The sequence below is a fragment of the Martes martes genome (genome assembly GCF_963455335.1).
Source record: "Martes martes genome assembly, chromosome: 1".
In the NCBI taxonomy this organism is placed as follows: domain Eukaryota; kingdom Metazoa; phylum Chordata; class Mammalia; order Carnivora; family Mustelidae; genus Martes; species Martes martes.
The window spans coordinates 146,330,227-146,348,354 of NC_137888.1; the positions used below are offsets into that span (position 1 = coordinate 146,330,227).

An 18,128-nucleotide genomic window follows, 5' to 3' on the forward strand; every position below is an offset into this window, starting at 1 on the left:
GTTCTGCCACCACTGAGCACCACACTAATAGGCTACAGCTGCTGGGGGGTGGGGGCCTAATTCAAACCAGCAGGTTGCCCAGTTCCCTCCTGCTGTGTAAACATCATGGCCTTGGCATTCACATTCGAGGCCTCCCCAGAAGCCTCTAGGATACTCTCCCACCCTTTTGGTTCAAGGGACCCTGGGCTCCTCAGTAGTGATTGAGCCTGGCCCTCCACATGAAACCTGTGGGCTCCTACCCTCCTCCTGGAGGCAATCCCAGGGGCCAGCATCCCTGGACCTTTGATGTATCCTTGGTTCTGAACATTTAATTCTCACTATTTCTAAGAGGGAGGCTTGGTATCCCAGATTTTCAGATGAGGAGCTGAATTATAAAGGTCAAGCAAGTTATCTAGTTACTCAATTAGGAACTGACAGAGTAGAACTTGAACCCAGGCAGTGTGGGCCTGGCTCAAATCCCTTAAGGACTGTACCATAGAATAGTTGCCAGAGAGGTCTTAATTCAAAATAAAATCAGATTAGGCCAGAGGCACTGAGATTAGTGGGGTCCTTCTCAGCCCCCTTCTCTGGGAACCTGGCCTGCTGGTAGAGATGCTGGTTGCAGGAGGACCTGGGTAACCCCCTGTAGGCCAACTCCTCACCAGACAAGCCTGGGAAGGGACAGGCACCACCGATTTCCATGTCCAGCTGTGCCAGTTGTGCACACCCTCTTTCAGGGCTTGTGGGCTTGTGAGCCAAGCAATGGGCAGTCCAAGTCCTCTTAGTACACAGAGCAGTTAAGAGGCTCAGGGTCAGGACTCCAGAGGCGGAATGTAGGTGTCTCTGCTGCAGCCCGGGTCACTCCTTTTTCACTTATTTCCTTGGGGCTCTAGGCCAGCTGAGGAGACCCAACAGTGCTCAGGCTAGCCTGTGGAGCTATGAAATGGTGGGCCCAGGGTCCCCAGGCAGAAGTACTTGGCCTCAAGACTGGCACAGCCCATGGTGGCCTGGTGATTTATAGGGGGAGGGGAAAAGGGCAAGGAAGCACTGCCTCTACCAAAACCTCTAAACAGACCAGTAGAGCCTCCTGCCCCTTTGTGTCCTGGCAGTGCGCCCTCCCCTCCCCACCCCCTACCCCCCACCCAAGGACTTCTTCCGGCCCAGGATTCCTCTCAGCTTGAGTTCCAACTCATTCTATCACAAGTCTCTCCTGGGACTTCTTTCTAGAAACCGGCCCTCTTGAGTCCAGGTTCTTCCAGCGAGTGAGGTAGGCGTGCGTGCGTGCGTGCGTGGCTTCCAAGCCTCACCTGGCCAGCTAATTTGCATCACTAGCTCATCAAGTTTCTCTGCACTAACTACAGCTTCCCCTCCCTCCCCAAGTGATGCCAAGCCGGTGTTCACGGTCACTTGTGATAGGGGCATATTTCTTGATTTCTCTTACCTCTTATTTAATGCCCAGCTAATTCAGAACAGCCAAGACCAAAGTCCTTGACACATTTCCCTCCAGCACTGCCCAGCTGATCAAAGCGGTCATTATCAAAATGATAACGTGAACAGAATCAGAATGTGAACAGAATGCCGGAGCTCACTAAAAAGGAACCTCACTTGGGGACTCCCCTACAGCAAAAAGACTGAAATTTTCTTTAAATTTTAGCGCATCTAGATTTGACTATTGTCAGGGATTCTGACTTGGGCGTCTACCGTTAATTCTGAAAATTGAAATCTCTGCAAGTCTGTGACAAGTTATGTTGTATTCACTAAGAAAATACATATTCCTCTGAGTTCTGAGGAGAAAAAAGTTAATTGTACTTGCCCTGCAAATTCTCATGTGGACACTAAAAATATCACCATGAATGCTTTCTCAAGGAGCGAGTGCCGTGTGCCCAGCGAACCGCTGTCACGGCGGGAAGGCGGAAGCTGTCCGGGGTGCGGACAGCTAAGTGTGCTATCCTGAGGCAGCAGCTCCCAGATGAGATGGGACCCGTCCCTCCTCAGCAAAGGCATCTGTAGGCAGATCACCTTAGCTGAATGACCACAAAGCCTGGGGGAAATGTGGAGTTTGCAGGGGAAGGGAGACCAAGCACCACCAACGCTTCTCTGGGTACTGAACATCCCCATCTCTGCCTGAGGTTCTCTCCAGCTCCACCTCACGCCCCACCACGAACACTCAGCCACAGGATAGAAATGAGCTGCAGAGATGAAGTCTCTCTACTGCCTGGGTCAGCAAAGAGACCCCACGGTTCCTTTTCCGCTTCAGAGAGATCTGAAGTCTGGATGAGTAAAAGAAAGATGAAACAGGCACAGATTTAGACTAAGTATATATTTTAATTTCTACAAGGTCCCCCTTTCAAGTTTTAGGAACATTTAAATGAAGTGTATACAAATTAGACATTGCCGATATGTACAAAAGTATTTTCTACAGGTTTTGAACAATACCAGCTATATCATGTTTCATTTGCAGTAAACAAGACGTTACAAAAACAGTCCAATAATACATTTTCTATTAAGAAGCACAATACACAACATAATTAAATTTTATTAAAAAATAACTTAAAATACAGAACAATCCCCTCTAGGCAGAAAAGCTATTTTTGTAGTTCATTCAGTAAACACACAATTGAATGCTGCGGCTGAAGGCTGTTCTTTTCCATGGAGGAAACAATTGAGGCTTCTAGGGCCCACCTTTTTGGGATGAAACTTCCCCGCAGTGGGCAGTTATTGTCGGGGTTAGGTGGGGTTCTAGAACAGCCTGCCCCCATCCGCACCCCCGCTTCCACCCCCATCCCAGGACCCTGCACCTATGCAGCCATTCCTGTGATTATGCTATGTTCTATGGCAGAGCTGACATGAAAATAGGGAGACTTGATCAGTGGGCTTGATCTAATCACACGAACCTTAAAATGATGAGGAAGGCAGAGGAATGGGAAGTATAATGGGCCACTGAGGGTTTGAAGATGGAGGGGAATGGTCAAGAAGAGCTCGAGCAGCCTTCAGGAGATGAGGGAGAAGCCTCTGGCTGACAACCATCAAGGAACCAAATGAACTTGGGAGCAGATTCTTCCCAAGAGTCTCCATAAAGGAATGCTGCCCTGCTGACGCTTGATCTCAGCCTCGTGAGAGAGACCCTGAGCAGAGAATCCAGCCATACTGTGCCAGACTCACAAGCTACAGAACTGTGAGCTAAGAAATGGGTGTCGTTCTAAGCTGCTAAGCATGGGGTAATTTGTTACATGGCAAGAGAAAACAAGTATTGTCCAAGGGTAACTTTTCTTAACCTAGTTAGATTTGGCAATTTCTGTTTGAGTTCTGAATGTAGTTTTTTTTTTCCACGGAGTATTACAGGCAACTTTTGGAAAACGCTTCACATGAATCACACATTGTTCTGCATTCACTAGGAAGTAGGTCTAGTTGACTTGGGTCCTTTTTTTCTAACGTATTCTTGTCTATCAACCTGGCAAACAGCTGACCATTTAACCCTGTTTATGAACCTTTTATGGGTGATGGTTTTAAAATATCCAAGGTCACCCCTCCACCCATCAAGGGCTGTCAGATCCCTCCAACTGAGGGCTCTTTCCCACTTCTCAAGTACCCCAAGCAAGGCCTGGGTAGAGTGTGCAGAGTTCCACATCAAACATCCAATATGAATTTCTTCTGCATAACTGGCTTAAACTGGCACTAAGGTGATTAAGTACACTTGGGGGAAAAACTCAAAAGATTAAACACACACACACACACACACACACACACACACACCCCAGTTTTTACAGGTCAAATCATTTTTGGAGGAACCACCCAAAGCTGAAAAAGTTGTCGTCTGTGCAGTCCTGTACCCCTCTTCCCCTGTTGTCCCGGACTTACTCATGTCTTGCAAGTGTCACTGAGTCAGAGTGGGTCACAGTAGAAAGAGGAAAAACATGCTGGTGCTTAGAACAGTTCAGCTGCTGTTGGGGCAGATCCCTCTTACTTGAAAGACTTAAAAGCCCCCCAAAATGTCTCCAGGATGGTGGCAATGAGGTTCTGGTGGTACTTAGAAGTCTATTCGTCAATCCGCTCTTCCAGAGGCACGCGTGCCAGTTGTGTGCAGCAGCCCCAAGGGGCCACATGACCCTATGTGCCAATCCAGCCTGCTCCAGGGGACCCTAGGCCACACCTGAGCTTAAGAGAGACCCTCCAGATATTTAAAGTGAATACAGCTCAGAAGAAGGAACCATGCCTGGTTACCAGCGAATTAAAAAAAAAAAAAAAAAAAAAAATCACTTCTCTCTCCTCGGAGATTCTAATGTGACGTATACTTTAAGAGGCACCAAAAGGTACCGAGCACCAAAACAGGAACTGGAACAGAATTGTTCTTTACAATCTAAACTTCTGAGAGTATGTATTACAAAGCACATAAAACATTAGGGCCTTAGAGACAGTCCAGGTATTTGTAGTTAAGGCTGATTTATTCTTCCTAACCTCACCCACCAGGCTGGAGTAGTACAGATAGATGGTGGGCTGTATGATGACCACTTTCCTGATCCTCTGAGAACAATCAAGAAGGAAGGAATGAATTAAGAACTCCAGAGCCACTGCCTCAGACTCCTGGCTACCATCAGTAACAATTCTGGGTGGTTTGTTTTTAAGAGCACATATGTATAAGACGGTGTAAGTGGTATATAAATATTTGGCCACCTTTAACAGTTCTTCACAGTTCTGTGCTTGGCAGCATATAGGCTAAAACCTGAAAAACGGGCAAAAAGAATCTGTATTCTAAGGAATACATGAGATGGAAAGAAACAATCTAAAATAATATTGCAAATTATACTTAAATTTCATGACTTCTTGATTCAAGAAAATGAAATTCATTTCCATAGTTGGCTACTGTAAAATGTGGCATAAAAATATTTTTAGGAGACATATCTGTATTTTAAATTCTGTGCACATGTAAATGGACAATAACAATTAAGAAGTGCCTATTTTTGAAACTTATTTCTAATATTGAAATAGAACAACAGACTGCCATTAAGTTTCTTAAACTTTTAAGTTACCAGATATTTACAAACAAGATATAATTTGTATCAAAAAAGGGGACATTTTCAACTATATGTGCTGCTTTCACTGGGGCTCCGGTGATGAGAGTAACTTCGGTCACTTTCACTGTCAGAGCCATAAGATCTACAACTCCTGTATAACAAAAGAAATATACAGACACCTTTTAACTTCAACCCTTTGAATTCCTCTTGAAGCTTCTTTTTTGATACAAGTGGCTTGAAAGCAATACTGATGGGGCATAGCACAGTGGGTGGATGAGTGGGGTCCTGCCAGCAGCAACAGTGCAGACTTTTCAAAGATGTTTTAAATGACAGATGGCAGTAATATCAAGGTTAAGATGAAACATCGCATCTTGGGAAATTACTTAAAATCCACTCGTGCAAATGAGAATAATTTTCCATGTTACCCAAAATGAGTATCGATATTTAATTAGATGGAGGAAGCGAGGGATAAAAAAAGGTACAAGAAGAGATTCATTAAAAATATGGAAACCAAAATGAGGACCCCAATGAGGGGTAAAGGTGGGGCAGGCATGGACAGGACCACTGGGACAGTGCATCTGGAGGACCTGGCAACGGTCACCAGTTATTTTGAAAAATATTTAAGGAGAAGGTCATTTTACTAGATGCTAGAGACATATACAGTAGACAAAACAAAGTATAGTTTCCTGGGGCTCAAGGACCGCACAGAATAGTGGACAAGACAAACAGGCCACACCGTGGGGAGGCGGGGATGATATAACTCAGGGTTATCAGTCAGGATGGCCCCCTGGGGCTGTGGGTTGCAGCCTAGACCTATAGGGTAGGTAGGTGGGGAACTGGCCATCTCAAGAGGCGTGTGTATCTCCAGGCAGAAGGAGAGGTTCTAGCACATTAAAGTAGGGAAGACAGAAAAACCCCAGCTGGAGCTGGTAGGTAGAGAGGCCTACCAGCCTCTGTGATGCTGAAGAGCCTGAACCTGCCCCTCTGGGCAGTAGGGAGCCTTTCAAGAGTTTCAAACAAGGGAGCTGTCTACATCACACTGACATTAGACAAGGATCACTGGCTATAGCTGCAATGGATAGGGGAAGGGTAAGACCAAAAGTGACCAGGAAAGGGACATTACAAAAAGTCGCCATAAAGACTATGGCAGTACCAGCCCAAATAGTTCTATAAAATGTAGTATCTATAAATATCTGTAATTTATATAAATATATTTTTACTAAAACTGATGTTATACACCTCAACCCTGCTGTTGAAGCCAATGGTGACATTTTAGTATACTTTTTTTTTAAGTTTAAAAAACTAATAAATTGGTTTAGCTCTTTTTAGCAATTGGCCCTATTTAAGGGAGTGGGACATGGTCTAGGCGGCCTTCTCTCTTTACTCCTTCCAAAAAAACTGTGTGTCCAAGGGTATGTAAATATTACAAAATCCATTTTAGATTCAAGTATTAACAATAACCAACAAACTTGACCAGCAACCCTTAATACAAAAGCCACTTCCTGTGGGTTGCTAAAATTCAAGAGAAATAAAGATTTCTGACCTCAGACGATTATGCTCTCTTCTACGAGCCGTTCGTCACCTCCCACACCAAGTACCCACAGTACCTTGCAGTGCCCTGAAGGAGAGAGACCCACCTGGATCGCCTGTTGTAACTTCTGCCTCGGTGGTAACTGTCACTCCTCTGGCTCCGGCTCCGACTCCGACTCCTGCTGTAGTAGCTGTCGTAAGTGTAGGACCTGCTTCAACAGCAACAACACACACTTAACTTCCCCATTCAAATACTCACAGGCTTCCATTTCTTTTTATGATCTCCTCAGTGTTCTCTGAGAACATGGGCACTATATGACTGTGGGAGGACACATCTGCACAGCAAGTACTGGAGACATTTAACAAGCCCCAGTGAGGCTTACCACATGCAACAGAAAAATGTTCATTTCTTTTCTGCATTGAAAAATATCACAAAGTTAACACACGGATTTAGTCCAACTGAATCTGGTGGATCTTCTTAGGCCATTATATTCAATCAATACCTGCCACTACAACTGGACATCGATTGTCACTTTGACACTAGAGTATGATGGGCCAACAGCTATCCAAAAAAGCCTCATGTAGATAGAGATGATTTCATGAAACAAATACTTGTGTTTCAATTTTTCAACAGACTACAATACTTTTTAAAAGGGAATGAAGGGTTTTATGAAATTCAGCTTTTCAATTCTGCCCCCATAGGTGGTTCCCCACCCCGTCTGTACCTGGACCGACTGTGGGGGTCGTACGAGCTGCTCCTGGATCTGCTCCTGCTGGATGTCCTGATAGGAATCACATGAGGGACAATCATTTTGTGGGTCAGGACACGTTATATCAAAAATTGAGACACTTATTTGCCATCAAGGAAAAAAAACACAATGAAATCCAGTAGCTGTATTTATTTCATTTCTTTATCAAAAGTATGTTGGATTTTTTAAAAGCATGTTGGATTTCATTCTGATTAACTTTGATTCTTCTATGAGGTGCACATAACCAAAGTCACTGGGGAGGTTCTAACTGGGCAGGCAGGGGAAGTTTGCACAGGTCAGACACCAATAGGTAAAATGAAGCTGCAACAGTAGAACATATCTGAGAGGCAAGAGAGGGTCTGAGGAAGCTGGGAGAAATACAAACCTGGGTCACCCCCCCCAACACGCTCCATTCTGTGGCCCCCTATTAACAAATCAGTCCTCCTATCCCAATCCCTAACCCAAGCTAAGAGGTGACTACAGATGTGAACGGAGGTCAAGGAAGATATACTGGAGTAGGAAGGAGGGAGAAAATGGGCAGGGCCTTTGTAAAAAAGATTTCTGCTGCTTCTCTTTCCTCACTCTGATAAGATCACATCCTGAGGATAGCCAGTGAGACTCTTGACAGTTCCTAGAAAGAAACAACTAGACGAGACAATAGGCCTGTCTGGTATTTAGCAATGACAGGATCCTTCTCAACAGCTCCCCCACTCTGCCAGTGCAGGCCTTGAAAAGCAGACAGGATGCAGACCATGGTAGGGCGGGGTTCCCACACTCACCTGTGACTTTTGTAACTGCGGTAGGAACTGCTCTGGCTTCTTGTGCGGCCTCTGCTGTACCATCCTCTGCTGCGACTTCTGGAATAGCTTCTTGATCTACAGTTAAAAGTGAAAAAATAGAATTATAAAAAATATATATAAAAAATAGAACCATGCTGTTCAAATGAATCCTAGTAGGACTGGAAGGGGAGAACACAACAAAAGGAAAGGTCATTCACAAACTCTTCACAGTGGGTTTGAAAGTGACAGCTAATGAGGGTTTAAATTGAAGAGAATCAAATAAACCAGAAAAGGCTAGTAAAGGTATATTCATTGGAGCCCTATTTGTAAGACCAGAAGAAGAAATAATGCAAAGCTCCATTAAATATAGAATGGGGGAAGGGAGAAGCACAGATATGCAGTAAAATATTCTCACATAGCAAAATGAATGAAGTACAGCTACATACATCAACATCTCTTGGAACATAATATTCAGTGAAAAATGCATAGCTTGAACACGTATGTAGGTATGTATATCTGTAAAGATTCTGTTGAAAGATATGCAAAAACACTATACAAATAGAAATACTTGTGGCAAAACTAAAGAACAACAAAACTACAACAAAAATTTACAATAATGTTTAATTCTAGGAGAGAAGAGAATGTAGAGTGGCATTGGGTAGGAACATAATCAGGATGTCAAAGCTCTATTTTTTAAAATCTAGATGACATTTTAAATTATTTATACCTAATCATTTTTTTCCAATCTATTTAATATTTAATAAAACAAGGAACTTAAGTTAAAGTACAATTCTGCCCCTCTGCATTCCCTTGGCTCCCCACCCTTCTCCTCCAACTTTCCACCTGTTGTTTAGGAGAGAACCATATCCCTATGTCTAGGCTACTTATGAAATATCTTCATAGGTTTTATTTTATTCACTATGTACTTATGTTTTAGAAGACATGATCTACTTCCAGTTTATCTGCAAGAGAATGAACACATTATGTTCTCAGAGTCTAGTCAGTTACTCGATAATTATAGAGCAGATTCTGTGAGGTAACCAAAAGATGAGTAGAAAATGGTCCCAGACTGAAGTGAATTCACAGCCTAGTAGGGGAGGCAAGGTTAGCTGCTGGTCTACTACCCATTCACAGCATAACTTAGAGCAAACTCCTCAGGCTTTCTAACCCTGTCTTCATTTATCAAGCCAAATGCCACCCACCCCAAAGGCAGCAGCAGGAAGCTAAATGAGAGTGGCCAGCAGTTCAGAACTGTCAAAAGCACGAACGGAAGGCAGATGTTAAGCAGACAGGGGGGCTAGAGTCGCTCAATAGTGCCTGCATCTAGGAATATGAACCTAGAGAGAACAGGCCAGGATTCCCCAGTTCTCTGGGCCAGCTGGGAGTCAGGGTAGGAGGATGGAGAAGAGCCCGCAACATAAGCATGGAATGGTCTGAGAGGGACGAGGAGAGCTAGCAGCAGATTCCAGAAGGACCAAAAGGACTGAAAACATGCCCTGGCACTTATATGAGGTACCTGCCCTTTTAGGAAGAGGCAGGGGAGGGAAGGTGCAGCAGACAGACTACAAGCAGCTAAAGAGTAAATGGGAGACAGGAGTAAATGGGAGACAGTTACTACAGATGGCAAGTGTTGGTTCCTATTTTTAAAGAAATCTGGGTGAGAAAGGGAAGATAAATAGGAAGGGGAAATTTCAAAGATTCTTAACTGTACTTTAGGCTCAAGTGATGAAAAGCAAGCACAGTATACTAAGGGATATGAGCAATTAAGAGATAGGTAAAACCATGAAATATTTACAAGGAAAAAAAAGGAATACAGATCACTTATTAACATATCACATCACTCATTTTTTTTAGTTTGTAAAAATTCTCATTCTCTGCACCATCCAGTCTATGCTGATGACAAAAGTTAGACCCAACTTTGAACCAAAATAAATCAATATAAAGATGATGGTTTATACCATGTTCCTCCCCGCTAACCCCTAAATAAAGATTAAACAGATGCAGGTCTTGGGCAGGTTAACTTGGCCTCTGTGGCCCCCAGCTTCCACTTGTGTAAAATGGAGAGTTATATTAATGATCTCTCAATCCTACATAATTCTGTAAATTCAGGATTTCCTTCTAAGGCATCACCGAAAGGTGGGAAAGCAGTGTCACGCCATTAGAGACAGACTTGCCAACTATCATGGAAATTCATGTCTACTGCCAGAGAGCTTTAATTAACAAGCAATAGTTTTTGACACTGAGCCCAAATTTCTTCACCTAAAACCCCCACTTCCTATGTCCTCAACTGGCTCTCTCAGTCACACAGCACAGGACTTCCCCTTACTCCCTTCCAGATATTTGGAAATAGTGATCTTGTCTCTAATTCTGATGTTCTTCCAAGTTAAACAGTAACAGACTCTTGCGGGGGAGGGGACTACATTGCTCACCGATAGGATGATGTGGAACTTCGCGATCGACTTCTTGAGTGACTGTAGGAGACAGACCTTGTTCTGTGTCTTGATTTGGTTTCCGATTTACTTCGAGATCTGCTCAGACTCCTGGACTGGCTATCCCCATCCCGACTAGGTGTCTGCTCCTCACTTGAACTCTCCTGATTCCTTGGCCTCCGGTTTAAGCGTGCCGTCTTTCTTACCTCATCAAAGAGAGACCCAGGCCGAACTTTATTTTTGCTTTTAATTTCTATCCTCAAACCTTGCGGCTTCATCTCAGGGGCCGCAGTCAGCGCCTTCACCTCCACGGCGCTGGATGTGGGGGTCACCGGGGCCGGCAGGTTCCCCACCCCTTGCAGGGGCTTCCACTTGTTATCCGGGACACCGAGCTGGCTCTTCTCAGCCCCCTCTCTCTTCACAGTGCTTTCGACAGCGCAGGCCAGGCTAGCAGGGCTGTTGTCCCGTTTCCCCACGTCCCCCATCGTTTTGCTTTCCGACGTGCTGCTTTCCTGTTTTACCTCCTCTGTCTCAGGAGGCTCCGTGTGCACATCCTGTTTTAGAACAATGTTTACGTCTGGGGCAGCCAGCCTTGAATGTCCCAGAGGGGATGCCTCCTTGGCCGGGGAGCTCCTGTCAGGAGTACAGATGTCCATGTTGTCATCTGTCTGCAGGATATCCTCCAGTCCACCAGGGACACCTTCTGCAACATGCTGAATGCTGGAGGGAGAAGCAGCAAGCTCCTCAGGACTGAAATCTGGGGGAGAAGCGCCGAGTTTGCCATCCTCTTTAGGAGGCTGATCGGTATCTGATGAAGTCATGACTGGATTACATTTACCTGAGAGGCTGCCCTCTTTGCAGGACTTCTCAGTGTGTGGAGTATTTTCTTTCATGGTTTCACTATTTTCAGAAACTTGTTTTTTCTCTTTTGGCTCCTGAGTAACTTGTTTTTCACTCATCTCCTCCTCCTCCTCCTCACCAAATTCTAGTGGAGGCTGCCAGTGAAACGCCTGTTTTCGTTTTGGAGCCTTGTGCTTTTTGTCTTTTTTCCCTTTTAATTTCTCCTTTGCTTTTTTGGTCTGTTCCCGTTTAAGATTTTCTTTTGACCCGTGTTTATGCTTCCGTGCCTTTCTTCTAGTGTTTTCTGAATTGGAATAGGACCCATCAGAATCAGAGGTTGAAGACCGCTGCTTACTTGATTTCCAAGCACCATTACCATCAGGCAGCGAGGAACCTGCTGAAGATTTCGTTGGGGGTTTGGCTTTGCTGTGAATTTCACCAAACTCTGACTCAGAATCTGATGTAGCTTCACCTTCCTCCTTATCAGAAGATGGCCGGGAAATATTCTGACTGTTTTTAGTTACATCTCGTTCAGAGTTTGACTCAGAGTCCCATTTACTCCCAGCATAATTCTTCCTTTTGGGCTTACTGCCATTTCTCAGGTGATCAGAAAGATTGTCCTTCGAGGCCCTTTTCTTTGAACGAGGGCATTCCTGTTCAGGCTTGGATTTCTCTTTATCTCTGTTTTTCTCTTGCTTACTGTGCATTTCCATTTGGACCCGCCTCTCTTTTTCCTGGGCTGACTGTGTAACCTGAATACTTGACCGTTCACTGTCTGAAGAATAATCTAAAGACGACCGGCTTTCACTGTACTTTCTCTGACTCGAACACTTGTCCCTGCTTTTCACATATTTATTGCGAAGTCTCTTCTCAGAGCTGCTGCTGTGCCTCTTATTTGAGGTGTTCTTTTTTTTCCCACTGGATCTGAATTTTCTCTTGGCTCGTCTTCCATCATCACTGCTAACAGAAGAGTATGATGAAGATCTACTACACTGTGAACGATCACTGTATTTATTTCGTGAATGAGATCTAGATGAGGCAGACCTAGATCTTGAATGTGAACTAGCTAGACTTCGTGACCTTGTGTATGATCTGGAATAAGATCTACTCCTAGAAGATCTGCTCCTTGACCTTGGTGAGCTTTCCGAACTTCTATCACTGTATTTTGAATAAGCACTCCGATCACTTTCTGAATTTTTTTCTCTTTTATGGTAGGATGATGAACTTCCAGTCTCTTTGATATTTGCTAAACTGTAAGTGCTCTGGAGGGGCAGCAAATGGGTTGTTTTAGCTTTCATTTCCTGAATTCGCTCATAAGAGGGCTTCCAGGGCTTCTGTCCAGGCTTCCACCTTGAAGGAGGGGGACTGTCACTCAATGGTATTACAGGAATATTTTCTGCCACCACTGGTTGTACTACAACGTTTTCATTTTGTGGCACTGTTGCTCGTAAAGGTTCCGTTTTAACTGGTTTATTTTCACTTATCTGAGAGGTTGTTCGTCTTGGTGATTTTGATGCTGTCCTTTGATGCCCTGACTTGGAAGTAGATCTGGACTTTGATCTACTTCGAGAATGTGATGAGGATTTTGACGGAGTCCTTGATCTTGAGCTTCCTCTAGAATAAGACTGTGAGTGAGATTTAGATCTGTAGGAGTCTCTGCTGGAATGGGTTGAAGAGCTCTGGTCATCTTTATCAGATTTAGACCAGCCCCTTTTTGATGAGTGATGAGATGATAATGAGGAAGAACGAGATCTCCTTTCTCTATCACAAGAGGATTTCATTCGTCGGGTGGAAGATTTTGAGGATTCTATGTCTGATGGTACAATAATCCTTCTCTTCTTAGTCTGCTTGTGTCTTCTGCAATGTTTCTGCTTTTTAGCTTTCTTTTTATGTTTAACCTTTTTCTCTTTCCTGCGTTTTTTATGGTGACTGTCAGAGTGTCTTGCTGTACTAAGGTCTGAATAATATCCATTATAGGACCATGATCTGGATCTCTGGGACAAGCTTCTCTCATCCCATCGGCTTGAACAGGGGTCACTTAATCTATTGAAAAGGATACAATATGCACGCAATTATTTATAAGCATGTTTTCTATGCTTTAAGTTTAAAACACATTTGTTGTCAATACAAATGCTTGACAAAAGCCTAGTTAAGAACAAAGTACTGACTCCATCAACACTTTAAGCACACGTAGAAGGATACATCAAAGGGTGATAGGCCTCATCTGAACCTCTTAATTTTAGAGATACATACTGACAACTACTGACAGATTCACTTATAAAAGTATTTTTTTAATTAAGCAAAAGACTTCAAAATTTGACAGGAAAACAGTTTTGAACCAAACCAAACCAATTCATCACCGAGAACACTGCTGACATACTGAGTTCCTTGGTTAGGATGTTCATGACCCTCTGCCTCCTGGAACAATTTCTGAGGGAGGGTCAAATCAAGTTCCCAATCTGTTGAGTCCCTCCAGATATGGGACAGCTGACTGAATTCTAAAGAGGAAGCCTCTTAAGAAGCTAGCATGGCTATTCTTTTATTTCAGCTTCACAGAGGTAATCAAGACTTTCTCTTAAGGTTTTAGTTAAATTACTTCCTACAGAAATTGAGGGAAAAGTTCATGAAAATAGATGCAGGCTTTACAATCTTAGTGGTAATGGGTTAATGTCAGGGCTCAAAATTAAGAGTTCTCTATACCACTGTGTCTAAACCACTCTCACAGAGCAGACACATTCCCTCTTAACGACATCTAACCATTCCCCTGGACACCCACAGAGAAGAGAAGGCTACTACCAGGAACAATTACAGAGGGTCCCACTGGTGTATTTTTCACTAACTATTCTGGAGCCAGCCCCATTTCTACAACAGTAACGCTGGGGGGCGTTACTGAGGGTTATGAGAAGGGTACACTTCTGAAGAACCAACAGTCTGTGGGGTCAGAAGTTAATGCACATGTTAGGTACAATTTTCCTACCTGCCAATTCATTCATCAGTGTCTAAGAGACCTGGCTAGGAAAAGAATCTGCTATATGATTGTTAAGCCCTGATTATTTCTAAAATTGTACAAGATATCTCTGAGAGATTCAGTGGTTTTATAGTTTTGTGAGGGAAGACCAAATTTTGATTTAAAAGCACCCTGAAGCCAATGAGCCCTCCTACTTAATAGCGGTCTTCCTGCCAAGTATTCCCAAATGGGAATTCTCTTTGGTCACAGTTGAACTTTTAATGAAAAGTCCAGAAGTCAGTCTCTGGCCTCTTAACACTTAAAATATAGTAGACACAGGATTTTGCTCATACTCAAAGCTCTTACTTATCTCCTTTACTCCATTTTTCTCCACTAGGTGGTCTGTATGCTCTTAATCTCTGCATTTCTTCTTTCCAGTGAGGAGGAGTTTCACTGCTATCATCATCGTCTGATTCAGAACATGATCTTGACCTTGGAGGAGTGTGATAGCGCTTCAAAAACAAAGACAGGAATAACTGTTTTTAAAATACTGCTCAATTATAGTGTGCTATAGGAGAGAGTTAGGTATAAGACCCAATTCCAGATGCCATTCAAAAGCAATAATGATTAAAGTACAAAAGGATGATATGAAGTTATATCAAACATAAGACACTAAAAGACATGGGATTGGGGCGCCTGGGCGGCTCAGATGATTGAGCGTCTGCCTTTGGTTCAGGTCATGATCTCTAGGTCCTGGGATTGAGCTCCATGTCAGGCTCCCAGCTCAGCCGGAGTCTGTTTCTCCTTCTCCCTCTGCCCCTCTCCCTGATTGTGCTCTCTCTCTCAAATGAATAAATAAAATCTTTTAAAAAGGTGGGGGGGCAAAGAAAAGAGAAAGAAATGGGATTTTTTTCCTTTGAAGTCCTAAGGGTTACATTCATTAGCCTAGATTATTCAACATACTAAGATTTCTCAACACACTCACTGTTTCACATGTCATTTCATAATTAAAATGAGCAATAAACTTTAATCTAATAGCAATACCCTCATATACCTATGGAGAATACAACTAGCTCCTTCAACAGATCTTGGACTATATCTAAAATTAAAGCTAGGATTCTGCCAATACTGCTTACTTAGATAGTAATTTGAAAAAAAGAAAAGTCTTAACACACATACAATTGTGCCCCTTCCTTTAATCTTCCGTCCAGATTTTGATACAGATGGTTTCTGATCACTTACAATGGGCGTAACATCAGGAATCTTCCTGGAAAAGAAGATTGAAAAGTAAAAATAAGCAAATGCTAAGCAGTTTTCTCGATATTTAAATGCAGAATTTGTGCTCCTATAATAACAGTCATTTCATTTAGATCCAACACTTCTGTAGAATGAGACACTCTAAGTAACCTGATTTTCTAGGCACTCTTTAAATGCCAAACCTTAAAAAAAAAAAAAAAAAAAAGGTAACCACACTGGGTAGAAATGTAGGTACGATACTGTGCATCTTTTTAAGCATAGTACTACTTTTAAACAAAATCCCTTTTTATCAGTCTCTAAGTGATGTTCTAATGGAATCCTAAGATATTTCTGACTCTGATACTTAAATTGTTTTAAAAACTTTATTTTATGTTTTTAATAATTCATTTGTTTCCCCCCACTCTACAATAAGCTGCCCCTCCTTCAGTGCTCTGAATCTGCTGCCTTATGGTAATTCTAAGACTATAGACTTGGTGGCAGCTATCGTTCCCCATGAGTGAGAAGTCTTCATACCTCAAGTTTTTCCCTGTTACCAGCATGATGGATAGCTCTTACTGAGTACTTACTATGTGGCAGACACTACGTTAGGAAGCATTTTAAACATAATTGAGTCAAACATGTATAATACAATACTGGCCATTTTAGCTAATTTTAAGTGTACAGTTCAGTGTATTAATTTATTACACTGATGTTGTGCAACCATACTACTATCTTTCTTAAACTTTTTCACTAACCCAGACCCCAACCCCCCCCCCCCATTAAGAATACCTCGCCACCCCCCCAAACTCTCTCAGCCTCTGGTAATCTCTCATTTATGGCCAAATAACATTCCATTGTATGTACACAACACATTTTGTTTATCCAACCATCTGCTGGTGACTTGGGATTGCTTTCTTTTTGCTACTGTGAATATACTGCAATGAGCACTGACATACAAGTATCTGATTTTCTATTTTCAATTCTTTTGAATATATACCTAGCCATGGAATTGCATGGTTACATGGTTAAATCTATGTTTAACTTTCTGAGGAACAACCAAACTATTTTCCACAACGTCTGAATAATTTTAGACTCCTGCCACCAATGTATAAGGATTCCAATTTCTCCATATCCTTGCTGACACTAGTTTTTTTTGGGTTTTGTTTTAAAACCCAAAAGTTATAGCCATCCTGCCAGGTGAGTATTATCTCACTGTGGGTTTGATTTGTATTTCCCTAATGACTAATGATGTTAAGCACCTTTTCATGTGTTTACTGGCCATTTGTATGAAATGTCTATTCAAATGCTGTGCCTATTTTTTTTTTTAAAGGATTTTATTTATTTGGCAGAGAGAGGTCACAAGTAGGCAGAGAGGCAGGCAGAGGGAGAGGGGGAAGCAGGCTCCCCGCCGAGCAGAGAGCCCGATGCAGCGCTAGATCCCAGGACCCTGAGATCATGACCTGAGCCGAAGGCAGAGGCTCAACCCACTGAGCCACGCAGGCGCCCCTGCTGTGCCTATTTTTTTAACTGAGTTGTCTTTTTATTATTGTTGTCCATGCTTTTGGTGTCAAATATAAGAATTCATTGCCAAACCCAAGGTCATAAACATTTACTTCTATGCTTTCTAAGAGTTTTATAGTTTTAGTTCTTATATTCAGGTCATGGACCCATTTTAATTTTTGTATATTATGTGAAGTAGGGTCCAGTGTTACTCTGTTGCATGTGGAAATCCAGTTGTTCCGGCACCATTTATTGAACAGACTTCTTTCTCAACTGAATGGACTTTGCAGTCTTTTCTAAAATCAACTGGCCATACATACTGCTACATGTTTATTTCTGGACTCTCAAATCTATCCCATTGGTCTATATATCTATCTTTATGCCAGTACCGTACTATTTTGATGATTGTAGCTATGTGTTAAGTTTTGACATCAGAAGGTATGAGTGCTCCAACTTTGTCTTTCTTTTTTCTTTTTCCAAGATTTTGTCTATTTATTTGAAAGAGAGAGAAAGAGAGAGCATAAGAGGGGAGGTCAGAGGGAGGAGAAGCAGATTCCCCATGGAGCCAGAAACCCAATGCGAGACTCAATCCCAGGACTCCAGGATCATGACCTGAGCTGAAGGCAGTTGCTTAACCAACTGAGCCACCCAGGTGCTCAACTTTGTCTTTCTTTTTCAAGATTGTTTTGGCGATTTGGGGCCCCCTACAATTCCATATGATCTGATACTGACTTTTCCATTTCTGCAAAAAGGCTGTTGAAATTTGACAGTGATTGCATTGAATCCAAAGCTTGCTGTACTGACATATTAACAATATCAAGTCTTCCAAACCATGAACATGTGACATCTTTCCATTTATTTAGGTCTAAATATTTTGTAATTTTCACTGTATAAGTCTTTTACCTCTTTTAATTTATTCCTAAGTGTTTTATTCTTTTAGCTGTTGTTTTATTTTTTTTTTTAAGATTTTATTTATTTGACAGACAGAGATCACAAGCAGGCAGAGAGGCAGGCAGAGAGAGAGGAGGAAGCAGGCTCCCTGCTGAGCAGTGAGCCTGATGTGGGGCTCGATCCCAGAACCCTGGGATCATGACCTGAGCCGAAGTCAGAGGCCTTAACCCACTGAG

The 18,128-nt window shown here is 42.7% G+C and overlaps 1 protein-coding gene across 7 annotated transcripts in view; it reads right to left on the reverse strand.

Annotated features, from left to right (window-relative positions):
- Positions 1 to 2,288: 2,288 nt before the first annotated feature.
- NKTR (natural killer cell triggering receptor) overlaps positions 2,289 to 18,128 on the reverse strand; it is a 58,676-nt gene continuing 42,836 nt past the window's right edge. The window contains exons 11-17 of one of the 7 annotated variants that reach the window (XM_080823232.1): positions 15,445 to 15,532; positions 14,632 to 14,777; positions 10,479 to 13,361; positions 8,050 to 8,145; positions 7,247 to 7,303; positions 6,629 to 6,730; positions 2,289 to 5,142 (exon numbers count right to left, since the gene is read on the reverse strand). In XM_080823232.1, coding sequence (XP_080679358.1) covers positions 5,055 to 5,142; positions 6,629 to 6,730; positions 7,247 to 7,303; positions 8,050 to 8,145; positions 10,479 to 13,361; positions 14,632 to 14,777; positions 15,445 to 15,532 — 3,460 coding nt within the window. In that variant the 3' untranslated portion in view covers positions 2,289 to 5,054. Of the gene's footprint in view, positions 5,143 to 6,628; positions 6,734 to 7,246; positions 7,304 to 8,049; positions 8,146 to 10,478; positions 13,362 to 14,618; positions 14,778 to 15,444; positions 15,533 to 18,128 lie in introns of those variants that run through there. The other 6 variants (XM_080823231.1, XM_080823233.1, XR_013967936.1 and 3 more) reach the window with 6 other exon arrangements.